The 18,258-nt window shown below is 31.9% G+C and overlaps 1 protein-coding gene and 3 non-coding genes across 4 annotated transcripts; 3 read left to right on the top strand and 1 right to left on the bottom strand.

The window, feature by feature from the left end:
- The first annotated feature begins 1,136 nt into the window (after positions 1 to 1,136).
- On the top strand, positions 1,137 to 1,275 carry LOC128190938 (U4 spliceosomal RNA). The gene has a single exon (XR_008244414.1). It is a non-coding gene; the product is annotated as a U4 spliceosomal RNA (small nuclear RNA).
- Positions 1,276 to 2,226: 951 nt separating this feature from the next.
- LOC128190939 (U4 spliceosomal RNA) lies at positions 2,227 to 2,365 on the top strand. Its single transcript, XR_008244415.1, has one exon. It is a non-coding gene; the product is annotated as a U4 spliceosomal RNA (small nuclear RNA).
- A 988-nt stretch (positions 2,366 to 3,353) lies between these two features.
- LOC128190930 (U4 spliceosomal RNA) lies at positions 3,354 to 3,492 on the top strand. The gene has a single exon (XR_008244407.1). It is a non-coding gene; the product is annotated as a U4 spliceosomal RNA (small nuclear RNA).
- Positions 3,493 to 4,509: 1,017 nt separating this feature from the next.
- LOC128189795 (purine nucleoside phosphorylase-like) lies at positions 4,510 to 17,348 on the bottom strand. Its single transcript, XM_052861554.1, has 6 exons — positions 17,135 to 17,348; positions 8,516 to 8,688; positions 8,302 to 8,405; positions 7,979 to 8,154; positions 7,703 to 7,893; positions 4,510 to 7,394 (listed from the first exon to the last, which is right to left on the bottom strand). The coding sequence occupies exons 1-6, from the start codon at positions 17,242 to 17,244 to the stop codon at positions 7,192 to 7,194; spliced, it is 957 nt and encodes a 318-aa protein (XP_052717514.1). The 5' UTR covers positions 17,245 to 17,348; the 3' UTR covers positions 4,510 to 7,191.
- Positions 17,349 to 18,258: the final 910 nt, after the last annotated feature.

The following is an 18,258-nucleotide window of genomic DNA, read 5'->3' as shown; positions in this document are numbered from 1 at the left end:
TTGAAAAAATGAAAAAAGTGCCTAGAGATATTTTCGTTCTCTATCAGTCCTAAAAATTTCAAGAAAATCCATCCATGCATCTCTGAAAAATCGAGTTAAACTTTTAAAAAACTTGATTTGTTTGAACTCTTCCTGTGTGGACCGGAAGTGACGGTCAACCAAATAAAAACGGTTAAACACATCTTCTATCAAATGTCTATCATCCCTGTAAGTTTCGTGTTTTGATCACTTACAGTTTCTGAGATCTTGGGGTTCAAACATTTACTTTAAAAAAGGCTTCATGAGATATTTGAGATATCTCACCGGAAGTAGAATTTTTATGTTTATTAATCATCGGATAGATGACATATGTAAGCATTTATACTTATATTTCAATTCTCCGAGAAATATATTAAATGCGTAAAAGCATAATTTTTGAAGAGCTTCCGGTGACGACCGGAAGTTACGACGAACAAAACAAAATAGTTTAAACACATCTACAACTATAGGTCTATCATCCCTCAAAGTTTGGATGTTCAAGTCTTTATCGTTTCTGAGATCTCATTGTCCATAGCTTTTTGTCGCGGGACAGGAAACGGACGACAGGAAGTGAATTTTGAAAAAATGAAAAAAACTCCTGGAGATATTATAATTTTCTGTCAGTCCTGAAAATTTCAAGAAAATCCATCCAGCCATCTCTGAGAAATCTTGCGGACAAAAAACGGACAAAAAAAAATAATAATAATAATAATAATAATAATAAGAAACATTACAATCACTATAAGGTCTTCCGTTGGAAACGGAAGACCTTAATTAGTTATTATATTATAGTGTAGTAAACTAAGTTATTATAGTTTAGTGAATGTAATGAAAAACAACTTTCATTTCTTTGACACTGATTTCATTACCTCCCTTTTTGACGGGCTACGAACGTTTCTAGTTATCTATTTATTTAACTTGATTGTTAAGTTTTAAATCATTCAAAAGGAGAAACATTCACTTTTGTTTTTGGATTCATCTAGCTAGATCCATATTAAAGAAATTCACCTTATATTTGATGCGACAGATTGGGAAATTGTAAGGCAAATATTGCTAAACACCACTATAGCAAACAATGATTTTTCTATATATACCTAACTACACCACCATTGATGGTTAGCTTTGCGCAGTGGCGGTACCATAGCCGATGAGGTTAATCCGAGGCGTGGTTATTGCTAGTTGAAAACTATACCCAATACCCCGCGCAGTGGCCTGAAACATGGCCGCTAGCGCAATTTTTGATAGCTCCCACGGGAGCAAACCCAAAAATCAAGAAGTAGAAAGGCCGTTTTTATGATCATAAACTCAGTATCTATGTGAAAATTTTGGAGCAAAGCATCTCCAAAGGAAGCATTTGTACAATGCTACTTTCGTAGACACACCCTCTTTTCGATCTGTATTCTCGCATGCACTTGGATTTTCAGTTAGATTAAGAATGCAAATATGAACATAACTGGTTTACAAACTGATGGAGTTTGTTATTTTTCATCATAAAAATAATATCGAGCAGAATATGTTCAAAACGGCGTTCACTTTCCATGTTTCTATGAGACAAAATAAACACTATTTCGTCCTGATGTTTTACGGGGTTGTAGATCAACGGTGTGATAATATATAGAATATATGATAATGTATTATTGGAACAAATGTCTGTAAACATTCAGAGTGTTTGAATATCAACAAATTGTCTGAAAAACAAGGTATATGTTATTGTGCTACTCCTTAACGTGTTTCATGCATGATTGATATGGAGTATGCGATAAAATCATAATATTTTTGTTTTTTTATTATCAAATTTTTGTCTTGTTTTTCATTTTCAGAATAAAAACTGTGTAACTATTGGTGTGCAGAAGTTGTTTTACTGGTTGAAATTCAGATATCTCATTTTTTTAAAGTTAAAATATCATTGTAAACAACTTTCATTCATTTCTTTGTATAGGTTTTACACTTATTTTATTACCTCCCTTTTCAACGTGCCACAAACGTTTCTGGTCATCTCTCTATATAACTTGATTGTGAAAGCTTTGAATCATTCAAACGAAGAAACATTCACTTTTGTTTTTTTATTCATTTAGTTAGATCAATATTATAGAAATTCACGTTATATTTGATGCAACAGATAGGGAGATAGTAAGGCAATGATTACTAAACACCACTATAGCAAACACTGATTATTCTATATAACATACTCCGTCCCATTTGATGGTTAGCTTTGCGCAGTGGCGGTACCATAGCCGATGAGGTCAATCCGAGGCGTGGTTATTGCTAGTTGAAAACTATACCCAATACCCCGCGCAGTGGCCTGAAATATGGCCGCTAGCGCAATTTTTGATAGCTCCCACGGGAGCAAACCCAAATTATCAAGAAGTAGAAAGGTCGTTTATATGACCATAAACTCAGTATCTAAAGCATCTCAAAAGGAAGCATTTGTACAATGCTACTTTCGTAGACACACCCTCTTTTCGATCTGTATTCTCGCATGCACTCGAATTTTCAGTTAGATTAAGGATGCAGATAAAAGCATAACTGGTTCATAAATTGATGGAGTTCGTTGTCTTTCATCACAAAAAAATATCGAGCAGAATATGTTCTAAACGGCGTTCACTTTCCATGTTTGTATGAAATGTTTTGCGGGGTTGTAGGTCAACGGTGTGACAATATATAGAATATGTGATAATGTATTATTGGAACAGATGGTTGTTAATATTCACAGTGTCCGATTAGTAACAAATTATCTGAAAAATAAGGTATATGTTATTGTGCTTCCCCTTGACATGTTTCATGCACGATTGATATGCAGTGTGTGGTTAAATATTTTAAAAATTTTATATTTTCTATTTTCTTTGTTTTTATTATCAAATTTTTGTCTTGTTTTTCATTGTCAGAATGAAAACTGTGAGCTATTGGTGTGCAGAAACTGTTTTAATTGTGAAAATTCAAAATTAGGTATCTACTTTTTTCATAAAGGTTAAAATAACATCGTGAACTAATTTAGTATAGTATAGTAAACTAAGTTGTTATAGTGCATTGAATGTAATGAAAAACAACTTTCATTTCTTTGTATAGGTTTAACACTGATTTTATTACCTCCCTTTTCAACGTGCCACAATCGTTTCTGTCATCTCTTATATATAACTTGATTGTAAAAGCTTTTAAATCATTCAAACGAAGAAACATTCACTTTTGTTTTGGATTCATCTTTTTAGATCTATACTATAGAAATTCATCTTATATTTGACACAACAGATTGGGAGATGGTAAGGCAATAATCGCTTAACACCACTATAGCAAACGATGACTTTTCTATAACACCAACTTCATTTCTTAATTTAGTTAGCTTTGCGCAGTGGCGGTACCATAGCCGATGAGGTTCATCCGAGGCGTGGTTATTGCTTGTTGAAAAATATACTCAATACCCCGCGCTGTGGCCTGAAACATGGCCGCTAGCGCAATTTTTGATAGCTCCCACGGGAGCAACAATACTATTATAAACCAATGTTTAATTCCACGTTCTTGGTTGCATAAGCTAATCGCCCAAGGAAATGGAAGATTGCACATACATGCAAATATGATTATATACTTTATTTCTTATATTGATAAACATTAACGTCTTTGTTTTTCAATCAATCCGGCAGTTCTACCTTATTGAAAATATAAGAAACAAAACATCCTTCTCGTTCCCTGTTTTTAAGACAGGAAAACAAATTAATTTGTTCTAATGTTTAACAAGGTTCTAGATTTACATTATGAAAAAAATACATGATAACACCTTCTAAAAGCTTAACACTTTTGATAATGAACATTAATGTATCTTGCGTTACTGCTCAAACTTACATGTATTATCGATATAAGTAAATCATGCATTAAACGTATTTTGTTTTCGTTAGTTTTATTGTCAAATATTTATTTAAAACTTCATTTAAAAAGCAAAAATTTCGTTTTTGTCTGCAGGTTATTTATACCGGTAAAAATGCAATTGTAAATGTCTAATCAATATTAATAATTCAATGAGAGGAAAGAAGATTGCATGTTCTTGTACATTTCTCCCCATAGCTATAACACATTTTTTCAATACGTGTTAAAACACAAAATAATAAATGCGCTTCGAATTGCCTTTTAAAAAATGTCCATTGTTGAAATAAGATTAAGGAAAGCTGATGAATGGATATTTTGGGTTCCACTATCTTTCCTTCCTACCAGAAGCAATATCTACGTCATGGTTTCTTTAAGTCAATATACCATGATATTTATTTTGAAAATTTGAGGCACAATGTTGTCGTTCAGGAATTGCTTTTGGATAATTGTACATCTCACTAAGGTCGACGTTAAATAATAAATGTTTGAAATAAGGCTCACTCCTGATGACTTTTTTGCTGTTTTTTTTTTAATAAATTTAGTTTGTTTTTCCTTTGTTAAAAATTAATCTGTACCTTATCTAGCACGAAGACTCCTGCCACACGTTCAAGTTTGTATATACTCTTGAGACAAAGATGGTTTTGAATAATTTTATTTTTACAAATGAGAACACTGGTATACAAAAATATACCACAACAAAAAGATCTTAAAAGTTTAAACATATGCGTAAAGAGTACAATAAACAGATAAACTTGATTAAATTGATTACAAAGAACAATGTGCAAATCATGTAATTTACTCAAACTTTTATATATCACCTCAATCCAACTTAGTTCAATGCATTTTTCTCATTAAGAAATAGAAAACCAGCAGTCTTAGTTTACATATTGTTGTAAGTTTTCCAAATACAAAAAATTAGAATAAGAAAACCAGTGTCTATGTTGACATATTCCTATAAGCATTAGAATTACAAGAATACAAATACTACTATCTGTGTGAGATAATTATTATACATATATTACTAAGTAATCCTATTATACAAAAGGAATACGAATACCTGAATATAAGCTTAGTATACATAGTATTGTATGAAATACACGTTCAGGGTTACGGACAGTACTAAATTCAATGACAAAGATTAAGTAAATTGGATTAATTATTTAAATAGATAAGGTTACTGTTGGTGAAAACAATGAATGGTGTTTGTGTGAGAATGTTCTTGAATATAAATGCATCTCTATCTGATCAGTGAAGAATATGAAAGGTACTGGAGCACCTGAGTGTAACCCAAAACCACATTTTTAAATCGCATCACCTGAGATATCGATGTATTCTAAATATCCGATGCATCACAAACAAAATGTATTAAAGAGTCACCAAATACTCGAGTAACAATGGAATTTGAAATAACATTAACCTGTATTGCTATCTATCATAAGAATGGTGCGCTTCTAAATTAATTCCTAAACCATTCGTATACAACAAAACACGATATAAAAAGTCAAACCAAAAAGGACTACATTCAGTATTATGCATTTTTTGCCCCCAAAATCAAAGTTTTATAAAAAGCTTTAAAAACAAGGTGAAACATAGTTAAAATCATATTGAAAATAATGGTGTTAAAGGTTATCACCACAGTGACGTCATAATGTAGAAATGACGTCATGAAGATTGCCTTTATTTGATAAATTGATGTTTTGAAGCAAAATATGGGTGTTTTCCGATGGTTTTTCGACTAGGAAACATCGAACGCAGGCTTGCTCAAGTAGCAAATTTTAGTATAATGTGTACAACTATCTGAAGAAAAACATATGTTAAAATCGTACTTGAGCAGACCTGTGCTCTATATTACCGAATGAAAACTATAAAGCAAAAATGAGAATATTTTCATTTGCGGGAATTAGGTTATTTAGGTGACGTCATAGATAAACAGCGAATGAGCAATGATAAATAAAATCAAGATTAAAGTGATAGGCATCTTCTGTACAATACTTTATGAAGATTTGGTTTTTATACGATACTATTTAAAACTTGGTTGAAATCGGGGCAGATATTTGACCATACCACACACAGTCCTTTCATTTAAAGAGGTGTGTAGATCTTTGTTGTAATTTTGTTATCATTTCATAGATGAGATGTTAATGATAAAAGACACATTTAAATATTTGTCCCAAAGCCTAGAAAACGGATACATAATTCAAAAGTAGTAAAATATATGGGATCAATGTCAGCCTTTCATTGTAAAAATGAGATGGCAACTGAGGACCAAAAATGCATTGGCAGTGGCAAGTCCTTATATACAAGATTGACCTTAGTATGAATTTGATTGTTTTAATCAGCCAATAAGATATGTAATTTAAAAAGAAAATATAAAACCTGCAAAAAGCAAAGAACACAACGGTCACGGGTGAGCTAATAGCGGTCACGGGTGAGCTAATAGTTCTACAACCAGTCTGCCTGTCTAATTATAACAATATACAGTACTAAAATATATTGTGAAGTAAAAGAGATCGCCTAGTATCAATCAATGATACTTATATTCATATACAGGTACAATTAATAACTAGTACATTACAAAACCACTGTGTAGAGAATAATATAAACTAAAAACAAATGCATCAATCCTTAATCATTGGATAATCAGGTCCTGTGTGGAAACTCCCCAATACGTGTTATGCGCTTACATTTACTTAAAATATCAAAATCTTTATTAAAAAAAATAGTTTCACGTATACTGTAGACTTAGGAAATATATTGTGAGCTGAAGATACTGTTTGCATAGCTGACGCAGGGGTCTGTCTGAATTAATAATTAACACAATATGTATCCACCATACTAGTCATTCAAAATAAGCATAAAATAAACATATATCATAAAGGCCTTAAATGAGCCCTATAAAAACGTAATCAATGTTACATAATGTAAAGATTTACTTTGTATAAATCTAAAGATAAATCTAAAAGAAATATAGTTTCTAATTTTCTAGTTTTAATCTAAATTTTTAAAAAATTCAATAATTCAAACACCTTTTCCTCCAAAAGTAAACATTGATAGCAAAAATTCATCTTCAATTATGTATCTATTCAACTAATTACATGCAAAAATATTTCTTTTGTTAATAAATGCGCTCTATGTTCCCAATATCAAAATGTACGTTTATGGATTGCAAGAATTAGCATCATTTCTGACGTCACAATCTGCCTGACAAGAGTGCAGATTCTGAGAAATATGGATTAAAATGTATCTTTTATCAAATCTTCTAGAAAATAACAAGTGACAAGTTTCGATTCCTGCGATGTGTTGAAAAACAAACATGGATTATGAAGCAATTTTCTCTACAATCTTTGAGATTAGTTTTTGCATGTCCTTGGATCGGGTTTTTCCAGTCTCCAATACTTCCTCGTGATTGGCTGTCAGATCCGAGTCAAACTCCATCACACAACAGTTTGTAATCAGGGACATTGCTAGCACTTCCATTCCACAATGGCGGGCAACAATGGCCTCAGGAATGACACTCATTCCTACACAGCAATAAACCAAACATTTAGACCCAGAAATTATTGGTATCAATGTAGATCAATTGATAAAAAGTGGTGGTCTTCAAAATTCATAATGACACCAAAATTAAAATCAATATTTTAAGAATGTAAATTTTTATATAGTTTGTTTCATTCTTTTGAAAAGAATTACGACAAACAAATGTACTTTAGCCATATTAAACAATTTTCTGATTTTGAATCCTTAACCTCGTTCCTGTTCAAATACGTATTAACTCTTTATATCTAGATACCATAAGTTAAGGGTAAAGTACGGTATTATCCATATATACCTGTAGCATCAGCTCCAATCAGTTTTAGTAGCCGACATTCCGTGACTGTTTCAAAAGACGGACCCGTCAAAAAGCTTAAAACTCCTTCTTGAACAAAGTCGGTGAATCCAAGTTCCTTGGCCGTTCCTTTGGCAATGTCCCTATACCTTTTACAGTACGCATCTGACATTGGTGGAAATCTTGGTCCAATTCTATTTAAACAACTCGAAAAGTTGCGATTCAAATTGAAAGAAGACAATCAAGACTCAGAGTTTACCTGTTGGTGGTTGATCTCACCTGTCGTCGTTGATTCCCATCAGGGGATTGATTCCACAAAATCCAGGTAGATTGATGTGATCCTTTACTATCATGACATCACCAACTTTGTATTTGGAGTTGATTCCTCCTGCCGCGTTGGTTAGAATCAGGTTCTTGACTCCCATCTTCCACATAACTCTGACTGGCAAGACAACCTTAAAAAAATATAAAATCAAAAGGTTGATTTTGTTGAAATGTAAACCTTGTTCACCATTTTTATAAAACATACAGAAAAAGTATTGGATTGCTGAGCTGAATGTAAATGTGAGCTAAATTTGCACTTTTGCACTAATTGTACTCACTCGATGAAGAGGATACCCTTCATACGCATGGACCCTTCCCTGCATCAACATGACTGGGACATTATTCAACATTCCAAAGACAAACTGCCCGAGATGACCGGGCACTGCAAATGCAAACAAAAATCCAACAATTAAGTAGAAACGTTAACGTAAGGTTACAGGACTTACACAAACATTACAGTTGCTCGCCTTTCTTCTTTACCCGTTAACCTACCAGTGCTGACAGGAAACCCGTCCAGTTCGGAGTATTTGATGATATGTTTGTCCTCCACCATCTCCACGAGTCCGCCAAGCCCCGACCCACACACGATTCCAACTTTGGGAGCATGCTTGATCTTGCCGCTGATCAGCTTGGCCAATGTTTCGATTTCCTCGAATGATCCTTGACTGAAACAACGAAATACGCCTTTATCACAAACCAAGATTTACAAAATATACATACTATATGTTCATAATACACTAGTACAACTTCTATTGTATCAGAGAACATGTGGTGGACAGATACATTCACCAGCAGTTTGTAGTTTGTACGGAGGTGCAGATCTATTTTCAGCTGTATTTATCCAACCTTATCAGATTCATTTCATTGACAAAATCAAAATTGCATCCTTTTTGTTGGTTAACAACAGAAAAGGGGTTTGAATATATTTGTTCTCTACAATAAATTAAGTCCTATAATGAATCCAAAGGTATCATTTGAGAGGACTGAGAGGAAGTAATATATTCAAGTTTGGCATTCTTCTTAAGGCTTTCCTTTCTTTATAAAATATATGAAACAGATATAATACTTCTTGCAAGAAAGAAAAGTAGGAGTTATAAGAAACTTTATTAAACAAAATCACAAAAGTCTGCAACAAAAATACTCTTCAGCCTCTATTTACAAAGAAGTACGACTCACTAGCTGACTGAAGACTTGTTACATCACAGGCACACAGGTATGTCTCCAAGGTTTTTGTGGGGGTTTTGGGGTTTTTTTTGTTTGTTTTTTTTTTTTTTGGGGGGGGGGGTTGTTTATTAAGTGGCATTCCCCTTCTTTCATAATGATTTTGAACGTTCTTTCTTGAAATTATGTAGTCGAAACCTAATAAAATGATATATAATTTTTTGTGACTGAATATACTTATTCATTTGTTGACAAACAAGCATTTTTATGAAAAAGAATATATACAAGTTTGTACTAGGTCTAAGATTACTAAATACATGTTTCACCAATAGATTTTAAAGATACAGTTTTTTTCGTAAAGTTTTACGTGAAGTTTCCGTGATGTTGTGGTCAGCCCGGTGAATGTTACTCGGCTTTAAACTAAAACACTATCCAACTTTCATGAACTATCTTGTATTTGATTTGTACTGTAAACTGATTATTGTAATGTTAAAGTTCTTAAACTCTATATGATGAATTCAGGGAAAAGCTCAAATCGTTACAATCTATCAAATTTACGTTGAATTAAAACAAAAAAGTAACGAAAGTTCAGCAAGTTGAATAAAAGTTAGAAATACTTTAACAGGTCGAGACTACTATATTTTGTGACGTCGGCATAAATGTGCATACTGAATTAAGCATCCTTTTACTTTTATCGACAAACCTATCAGGTGAATGAGTTGCAAGGCATTGTGGGCTACTACAAGTTTTAGTGTATACAAAACGCATTGAAAATATATACCATTTTGAATTGTCTTTTGGAAACTCATTTTGAATGATTTTTCAGAATTTATGAAAGTAATATGGACAATTATGTCTGAACTGCAATTTCTATGTTCACATTTAAAAAATATTGCATATGAGGACTTATATTAACCTATTTAAATACTCCATTGTCAATGTTCAAAAGAGAGGTACGTCCTATTGAATTAGAAGCAGTGAGTACTGTTTTTTTTCACGTGATACCCCATATTTGGGACAACATTAGTAGAACGCGCGTTGATATTTTCTTCAGGAACATTCATTAGAATGCTTAACGGACAAACTACTTTATGCTGCATATAGCTTGCGCTTCTGCGTTTGTATATTTGTGCATTTCTACTACCGTGGCTATTCACGTATGTTAAAAATGTACAGTTACCTGTATTTATTTCTAGTGCACAATGATAAAGTCACCAATACTCAAATGTGATGGGTTTTTTTTTATCAAAATATGTTTGTACTTGTATGCGTATGTTTGTCAGTCGTTTGATACTGATCATTTTCGAAGCCACAATTAATCAACTAAAACAACAGTATTTTTAATGTGAGCATGGAACAAAGTTAATGGTACGTAATCTTTCCTTTTTTACATTCTAAATTAAAAATCAAGATGTACAAACATTCCGGCAAGCAACTAAATATTGTGTATAAAACAGACAAATACCACGTGCATTTGTTGAATCGTAAACACGTTATAGACCGTCATGCATTGCAACTCATTCACTGGATTGGAGAATCTGTTTGCCAAAAATACTGTCACATGTTAAATAATGCTATCCATATAAGGTAGTGTACCCGACCTGTTTAACGATACATGATATTCCAATGAAACCGATTCTAGGATTTCCGAGAAATAACTTCGGAAGTCATCATGCGCGAAGTGTATATAATTACAGAACTGATATGGTTTAGGTTGCATGCTTTATAATACTAGTACATTAACACAGACTGTGAAAAATTCTATGTATGTGGCTATCATATTTCTGTAGAATATCTCTTGATTTATTATTAGACAACCAGTTGTTACGTAATCGACTTTTGTTTAGGCTAGTTTATTGTCTCTCTTCTCTCTCTCTCTCTCTCTCTCTCTCTCTCTCTCTCTCTCTCTCTCTCTCTCTCTCTCTCTGTTTCACACTAGCTATTTTGATGCCAAAAATTCTTACGACACACCTCCAAGGTTATCCAATGAAATCGCTCCAAGCACTATACAAAAAGACCCACCTCCATGACGACAAAGTGTATCATGACCAAAAAAAGCTTTAAACGACAATCTTCTGATGATAAATTAATGTTTCAAAAAGACATAAATTCGACAGAGTTATATGAAATATACATATATTACTAAATCTATTGCGGAATGATTAGTTTTGATCAGCAAACAAATAAAAAGACCTCAGTTAACCAAATAAAATATGTATAGTCTTCATTGATTTTATTTTTTATCAATAGATACGTTCATTATAGTATAGTATACTGTTACTACATGTAGTTCCTTTTTGAATTTGTAAAACACAAAAAACTGTATGTCATCATGTCTTTTTAAAAATATATTAAAGTGACTCCCTTCTTTCATAGTGATTTTGAACATTTTTTTTCTTAAAAGTGATAGCCGTGTGTGGTGTAATCTTATTTGTTGACAAGATTTCATGTAAAATATTTCTTGATTTATTACTGGACCGCAAGTTGTGGTCTGATCTTCATTTGTTTAAGCTAGTTTATTGGGTTTTTTTATCTTTCCCCCTTTCATACTATCTGGAATGGTGCAATAAAATTCTTACGACACACCTCCAAGTTTATCCAATGAAATCGCTCCAGACAGTAAACACAAAGACCCACCTCCATGACGATAAAGTGTATCGCGACCAAAATAAACGAGAATCTCCTGATTATGCTTCAAAAAGAATTATATATAATTTTAAGCTCACTATTAAACAAAGTTATATTAAATATACATGTATTACTAAGTCTGTTTCATTGAGGAATGATAGATATAGAAAGTAAAACGCTTATTAACAAATAGAAAGACCACAGTTTACCAAATAAAAGAATGTATATTCTTCATTGATTTTATTTTTTCTAATCAGTTCACTCTAGTTCTTTCCCACTGTAAAGTCAACCTAGAATAGAAAAGAAACGAGAATATCTCTAATACATGATTTGTTATCTTAAACAGTTTATGATTGAAATAGGAGATAAATTTAAAAAAAAATTTTTGCAGTAATCGAATGTTTATTACTAGCATCAAATCTGTACGTGTAATTTGGTGAAATAGTACGTACATAATAGGTCATTGTTTCGCTTCATACCACCCTGTTGTCCTGCTAACATATAACATTACTTTTTTTTAATAAACATTGTGAACATGTTTAGTTTGGTTTAGCGTGACAGTAAACTAAATATAACTACATGTCATCGAAACTGAAGGACTACTTTCCAAAACACGAGATTTCATTGGGAAATTGTGTGTTACAATCTCTTCGCAAATAAGAATACTCAAAGCAGTCAACAAAATGACCACACCTCCAATTTTCCATAAAACAATCGCCCAATACCTATAGATCCTTACTACTGGATATCAATCTTTTAATGTTCTAATTTTTTAATTATAAAAATAAGAAGTTGATTATATCATAACCATCATTATCTTGAGAAGCAGTTTTTGAGGCCAAAGAGATTATCGTCAAACAATTAGCAAATATTTTTGTTAGTATCTATTCTTTTCTAAAAAATAACACCATCAAATGGTTTAAATGACAGATATTTAGGTCAGGCAAACTTGAACTGATACCATCTTGACTTGTTCTGTCCTGAATTACACAATCTTGTATTTGACTGATAGACGATATAACGACGTTGGTACCGAACATTTGTTATAATGACCTGAGATATGGTAAGATTTCTTCAGAACATTTGTTATAATGACCTTAAATTTGGGTATAATCTTTCAGAACAAATTGTACAATTTGATTGGAATCCAATATGCTCTCACTATACAGCTCAAAATTACATAACTATGGTCAAATCCCCACGACAACGTTTCATCCCTGTTTGACAATTTCCCAGTTTTGTTACATAATTTACATACACAACACGTAGTTCTTATTTAAAGTAAAACGCAAGAAAAACTGTGAATCAAGAATAAATGTAGACAAACAATCATCTAATACTTCTTACAAGAAAGACAAGTCGGAATAGTAGGAGACTTTATTAAACAAAATTAGAAAAGTCTGCAACAAAAATGTTCCTCAGCCTCTATTTACAAAGAAGTAAGACTCACTAGCTGACTGGAGACTTGTTATATCACAGGCACTCAGGTATGTCTTCAAGGTTTGCATTTTTTTTATTTTATTAAATGGCATTTCCCTTTCATAATGATTTTGAACATTCTTATTTCAAATAATGTAGTCGAAAATTAATAAAATGATATGTGAATTTTTTGTGACTGAATATACTTGTTCATTTGTTGACAAACAAGTATTTTTATGAAAAAGAACGTATACAAGTTTGTACTACGTTTAAGATTACTGAATAAATGTTTCATCAATAGATTTTACAGGTTGTGAATAGTCCGACAGGATGCCACTTGGCTTTCAACTAAAACACTATCCAAATTTCGTGAACATATCTTGTATTTGATTTCTTCTGTTAACTGTTCATTGTAATGCTAAAGTTTTTTCTATATGCTGAATTCAGAGAAAAGCTCAAATCGTTACACTCTCTCAAGTTACGTTGAATAAAAACAAAAAAGAAACGAAAGTTCAGCAAGTTGAATCAAAGTTGGAAATATTATAACGATACATGATATTCCAATGAAACCGATTCTAGGAGTTCCGGGAAATAACTTCAAAACCAAGTATTACGTACGTTTATCCAAGAGAAAAAAATCAAACTTATGTTCTCATTTTAAATCTATATAAACTGGTAGATTAGAGTATTATAGATTAGTTTAGAAATATTTGAATTTAATCTTTAAATGTATCACATTACGAAAGTTACATAGAAATTTTACCCACACGGTTTATTTCTATTTCATTTTTTTTTCCGGGGGGGGGGGGGGGGTCAGGGAAAGGTTAAGTCATACTATTCATTGAAAAATGATTGCTTCTGACGATACTGAAGTGTTTATTAATTGTCATGTCATCATGCGCGAAGTGTATATAATTACAGAACTGATATGGTTTCGGTTGCATGCTTTGTAATACATTAACACAGACTGTGAAAAATTCTATGTATGTGAGCATCATATTTATGTAGAATATCTCTTGATTTATTATAGGACAGCCAGTTGTTACGTAATCTCCATTTGTTTTAGGCAAGGTTATTGATTTTTTTTTCTCTCATTTGGTTTCATACGAGTTAGTTTGATGCAAAAAATTCTTACGACACACCTCCAAGTTTATCCAATGAAATCGCTCCAAACAGTAAACAAAAAGACCCACCTCCATGACGATAAAGTGTATGGTGACCAAAATAAACATTGAACGAGATCTTCTGATAATGTTCCAAAAAATCTTAAATTCAACACAGCTACATGTATATTAAGTATACATGTATTACTAAATCTGTTTAATTGAGGAATGATAGATTTTGAACAGTAAAACGCTTATTAACAAATACAAAGATCACAGTTTACCAAATAAAAGAATGTATATTCTTTATTGATTTTATTTTTTCTTATCAGTTTACGCTAGTTTTTTCCCATTGTAAAGTGTTTGTTGAAACGGTAAAACAATTTGCAGCATACTTTCCAACTTAGAATAGAAAAGAACCGAGAATGTCTTTAATACATGATTTATAATTAAAAACAGTTTATGATTTAGATAAGGGGTATATTTTAAATTTTCTTTGCAGTATCCGAATGTTTATTACTAGCATCAAATCTGTACGTGTAATTTGGTGTTAGTACGTACAACACAGGTCATTGTTTTGCTTCATACCGCACTGTTGTGCTGCTAATATGTAACATTATTATTTTTTAATCAACATTGTGGACATGTTTAGTTTGGTTTAGCGTGACAGTTAACTAAATATAACTACATGTCATCGAAACTGAAGGACTACTTTCCAAAACACGATATTTCATTGGGAAATGACCACATCCCCAATATTTCATGAAACAGTCGCCCAAAATCTACAGATCCTTACAACTGTGTATCAATCTTTTTATGTTCCATTTTTTATCATAAAAATAAGAAGTTGGTTAAATCATAACCATCATTTTATTCAGAAGCACTTATATGGGCCAAAAGGATTATCGTCAAGCAATTTAGCAAATATTTATGTTCGTATCCTATTAACTTTTCTAAAAATAATACCGTCAAATGGTTTAAATGACAGATATTTAGGTCAGACAAACTTGAACTGATACCATCTTGACTTGTTCTGTCCTGAATTACATAATATTGTATTTGACTAATAGACGATAAAACGACGTTGGCACCGAACATTTGTCATAATGACCTTAAAATTGGAAATATTTCTTCAGAACAAATTGTACAATTTGATTGGTATCCAATGTGCTCTAACTATATACAGCTCAACATTACATAACTATAGTCAAATCCCCACGAGAACGCTTCAGCTTTTTTGACAATTTCACGGTTTACGTTTACATGAACGCAAAAAAAGCTTTGTCAAAACAGAATAAGGAACTAAACACGCCAGACATTTAGGTCAGGGCTAAACCTTGGTTTACATCCCCGGGTTCTCATACAGTAGTATATGTATTTCCTGTCAATAATTCGTAAGTGATAAAAATAATATATATATAGTTTATTTAAAATATATATTTATGTTATTTGAAAAAATGTATTGGTAATTTAAAAATATATAAGTAATTTAAAAGCATGTGGATTCTATATTTTAAATCTTTTATATCGGATGTAAAAAAAAATGCTGTACAGTTATGCTTTCTCTGTTGGTACAGACTTTTGGAGTGTCATAACATTAACGAATAAAACATCATTAATTTCGGCGGATATGTTCATGCAACCTTTCTCGTTTGTCCTCAGTTCTTTATTTCTATGTCATGTAACCAAATATATACTAACTGCTGAGTAAACTGTATGGTTTGGTTAACAACCTTATTTAATGTACATGTTCAACACTTATCGATTAAAGAGTTGTGATACAATACAACATAGTTTGAAAGGCGTTTTCAAGTTAATGGTGTTGTTTAATTCAAAATAAAGTCAATAAACTAATGAAAATAAAATAAGAATCATAGAGTTTTACCTTACAGAAGTAAGTTTTGTATTCTGTTACTGCTAGTTTTGCGACGAATGGTTAACAATGAGAGAAATAATAGCATAAAAGTCACTGAAAGTGAAAATCATTTTTCTTTAAATTATCTCAGATCTTGACTTGAGTGCATGTTGTATTATATTGTTTAAAGGGGTATGGTCACAATTTTGGTCAGAATTTTTTTTTCCGATTTTAATGCTTACAGTGCTTCCGTAAGGCATTTTTTTTTGCAGGCAACAAAAATTTTGATCACTTGACCTAGATATGTTAAAGGTCAGCTAGAATACAAACAAGAAGATCAAATTAACTGACTAAGATAATCATTCTAAATTCAAAGTTTAGATTCTATTTTTTTTAAAAGCCTCAATTATTATAGTAGCAATTTTGAAGGTTCGTTGTAAAATCCTTTCTATAATCTATGAATTATGTTTGAAAGAGAAAAAATAAACAATCATAGATTAACACATTTTGGGTGTTATTTTTCCCTCGATCAGACCCGCGGTCACTAAAATTTTCAAATCAAATCGCACAACTCGGTCCTGAACTCAAATCCCTAAAAATGTTCATTATTTGAAAGTAGGTGACGATTGGACCAGATGATATACAAGAAACTGGTACAGTTATACAAGTGTGGTGAGTCTTAATCTTCGTTGCACCTTATCTTGCATTGCTCAGGTGTGCCTGGACTCCTATATGATAAGGCACAAAGAAGTTTAATAAATTTCTAATAAACCTTGCATGGCAATAAACTGAATACGTTCAGCATAAACCTACAAAATGTAGAACAGTTTTAGATGTGCTGTTTAAAAGTTCTTCAATTATTTTTCTAGTGAGAAAAAATAATTTCCAGCCGGGTCTGCACGTGTACAGAAAGCATTCATGCTATATTTAACACAATCAACTTACTTGCTATTTGGTGTATCTACTCTATTAATCTCCAGTTGCTTGGTTGTCATATCGCCATTGAGCTGCGTAATAGCTGAAATCCCATTTAATCTTTCCTCTATCTTACTCATCTTGTCGTTGTCAGGTGTATGTTGCAGAAACTACACGTGCAGCTCTTAAATATTTTCGATAACGAGGCGGATGAATACAATCGGGTTACTTATATTTTAAACAGATTTTATATGCATAAGGGAGGCGGGATGGTAGTTTTTAGAAGAAGGATAGCAGATCATTTCTTTGATTTTCTTTCCAAAAATTCCTGTTTTCAATGTGTTATGAAACATGACGCACTTTATGTTTGAAAAAAGAGTACCGAAACAGAAAGTAGATGGCATATTGTATAAAGTGGACTGTGCAAAATACCAAGTGATATATGCCCATTGCAAGGACTGTATACTTTACAAAAAAATCAATTCTAGAAACTTTAAAAAAAAAAAATTAAAGACAATTACTTAATTATATTTAGTTTCAAATCAGTAAATAAGTACTTGATAATTACTAGTATGAAATCACCAAAGTATGTCAGATCCCTAAAAAGGATCTTTCTAAATAAACCAGCTCCCAAATTATAAATTACAAGTAGATTTTGTTCAAATTATTTTAAACAGTATCGTAACTTTAAAGTAAAGAAAATCTGCAAACACATCCCAAAATTGAAATAAATAAATATAAATAAAAAAAATCGCATGATTTTTTATTGGAATTGGTTTTTATCTAAAGTTTTTGGGTCTTCTATAGGTTAAACATATCCAACACTTTGGAGCAAACAAATTATAAAATATCATATCTCTCATAAATTGTAATGAAGCATGCACGTGCTTGTATAGATGACATTTATCCAACGAGAGCTGAACATTATCTTTGATGATTTGTTTCTCCAGAAACCAATAGGGCTAAAACTTAAAAATAATGGGTAGAATTTTGAGTCTTAAAGAAAGAAAGGTGGAAGCTGGAGTAGATAATTACTACCCTTAAAAGAGGCCATTTTTACCAGGTTCAACATTCACTACCACATTCTTTCTCTCCAGTTCAATAAATAAGTATAACAATTTTTTTTAAAGAAAAAAGGCATATATGTATCAGGT

The sequence above is a fragment of the Crassostrea angulata genome, chromosome 6 (genome assembly GCF_025612915.1).
Source record: "Crassostrea angulata isolate pt1a10 chromosome 6, ASM2561291v2, whole genome shotgun sequence".
NCBI lineage: Eukaryota > Metazoa > Mollusca > Bivalvia > Ostreida > Ostreidae > Magallana > Magallana angulata.
The sequence above is the reverse complement of the archived record's forward strand: the minus strand, read 5'-3'. Positions and strand labels throughout refer to the sequence as shown.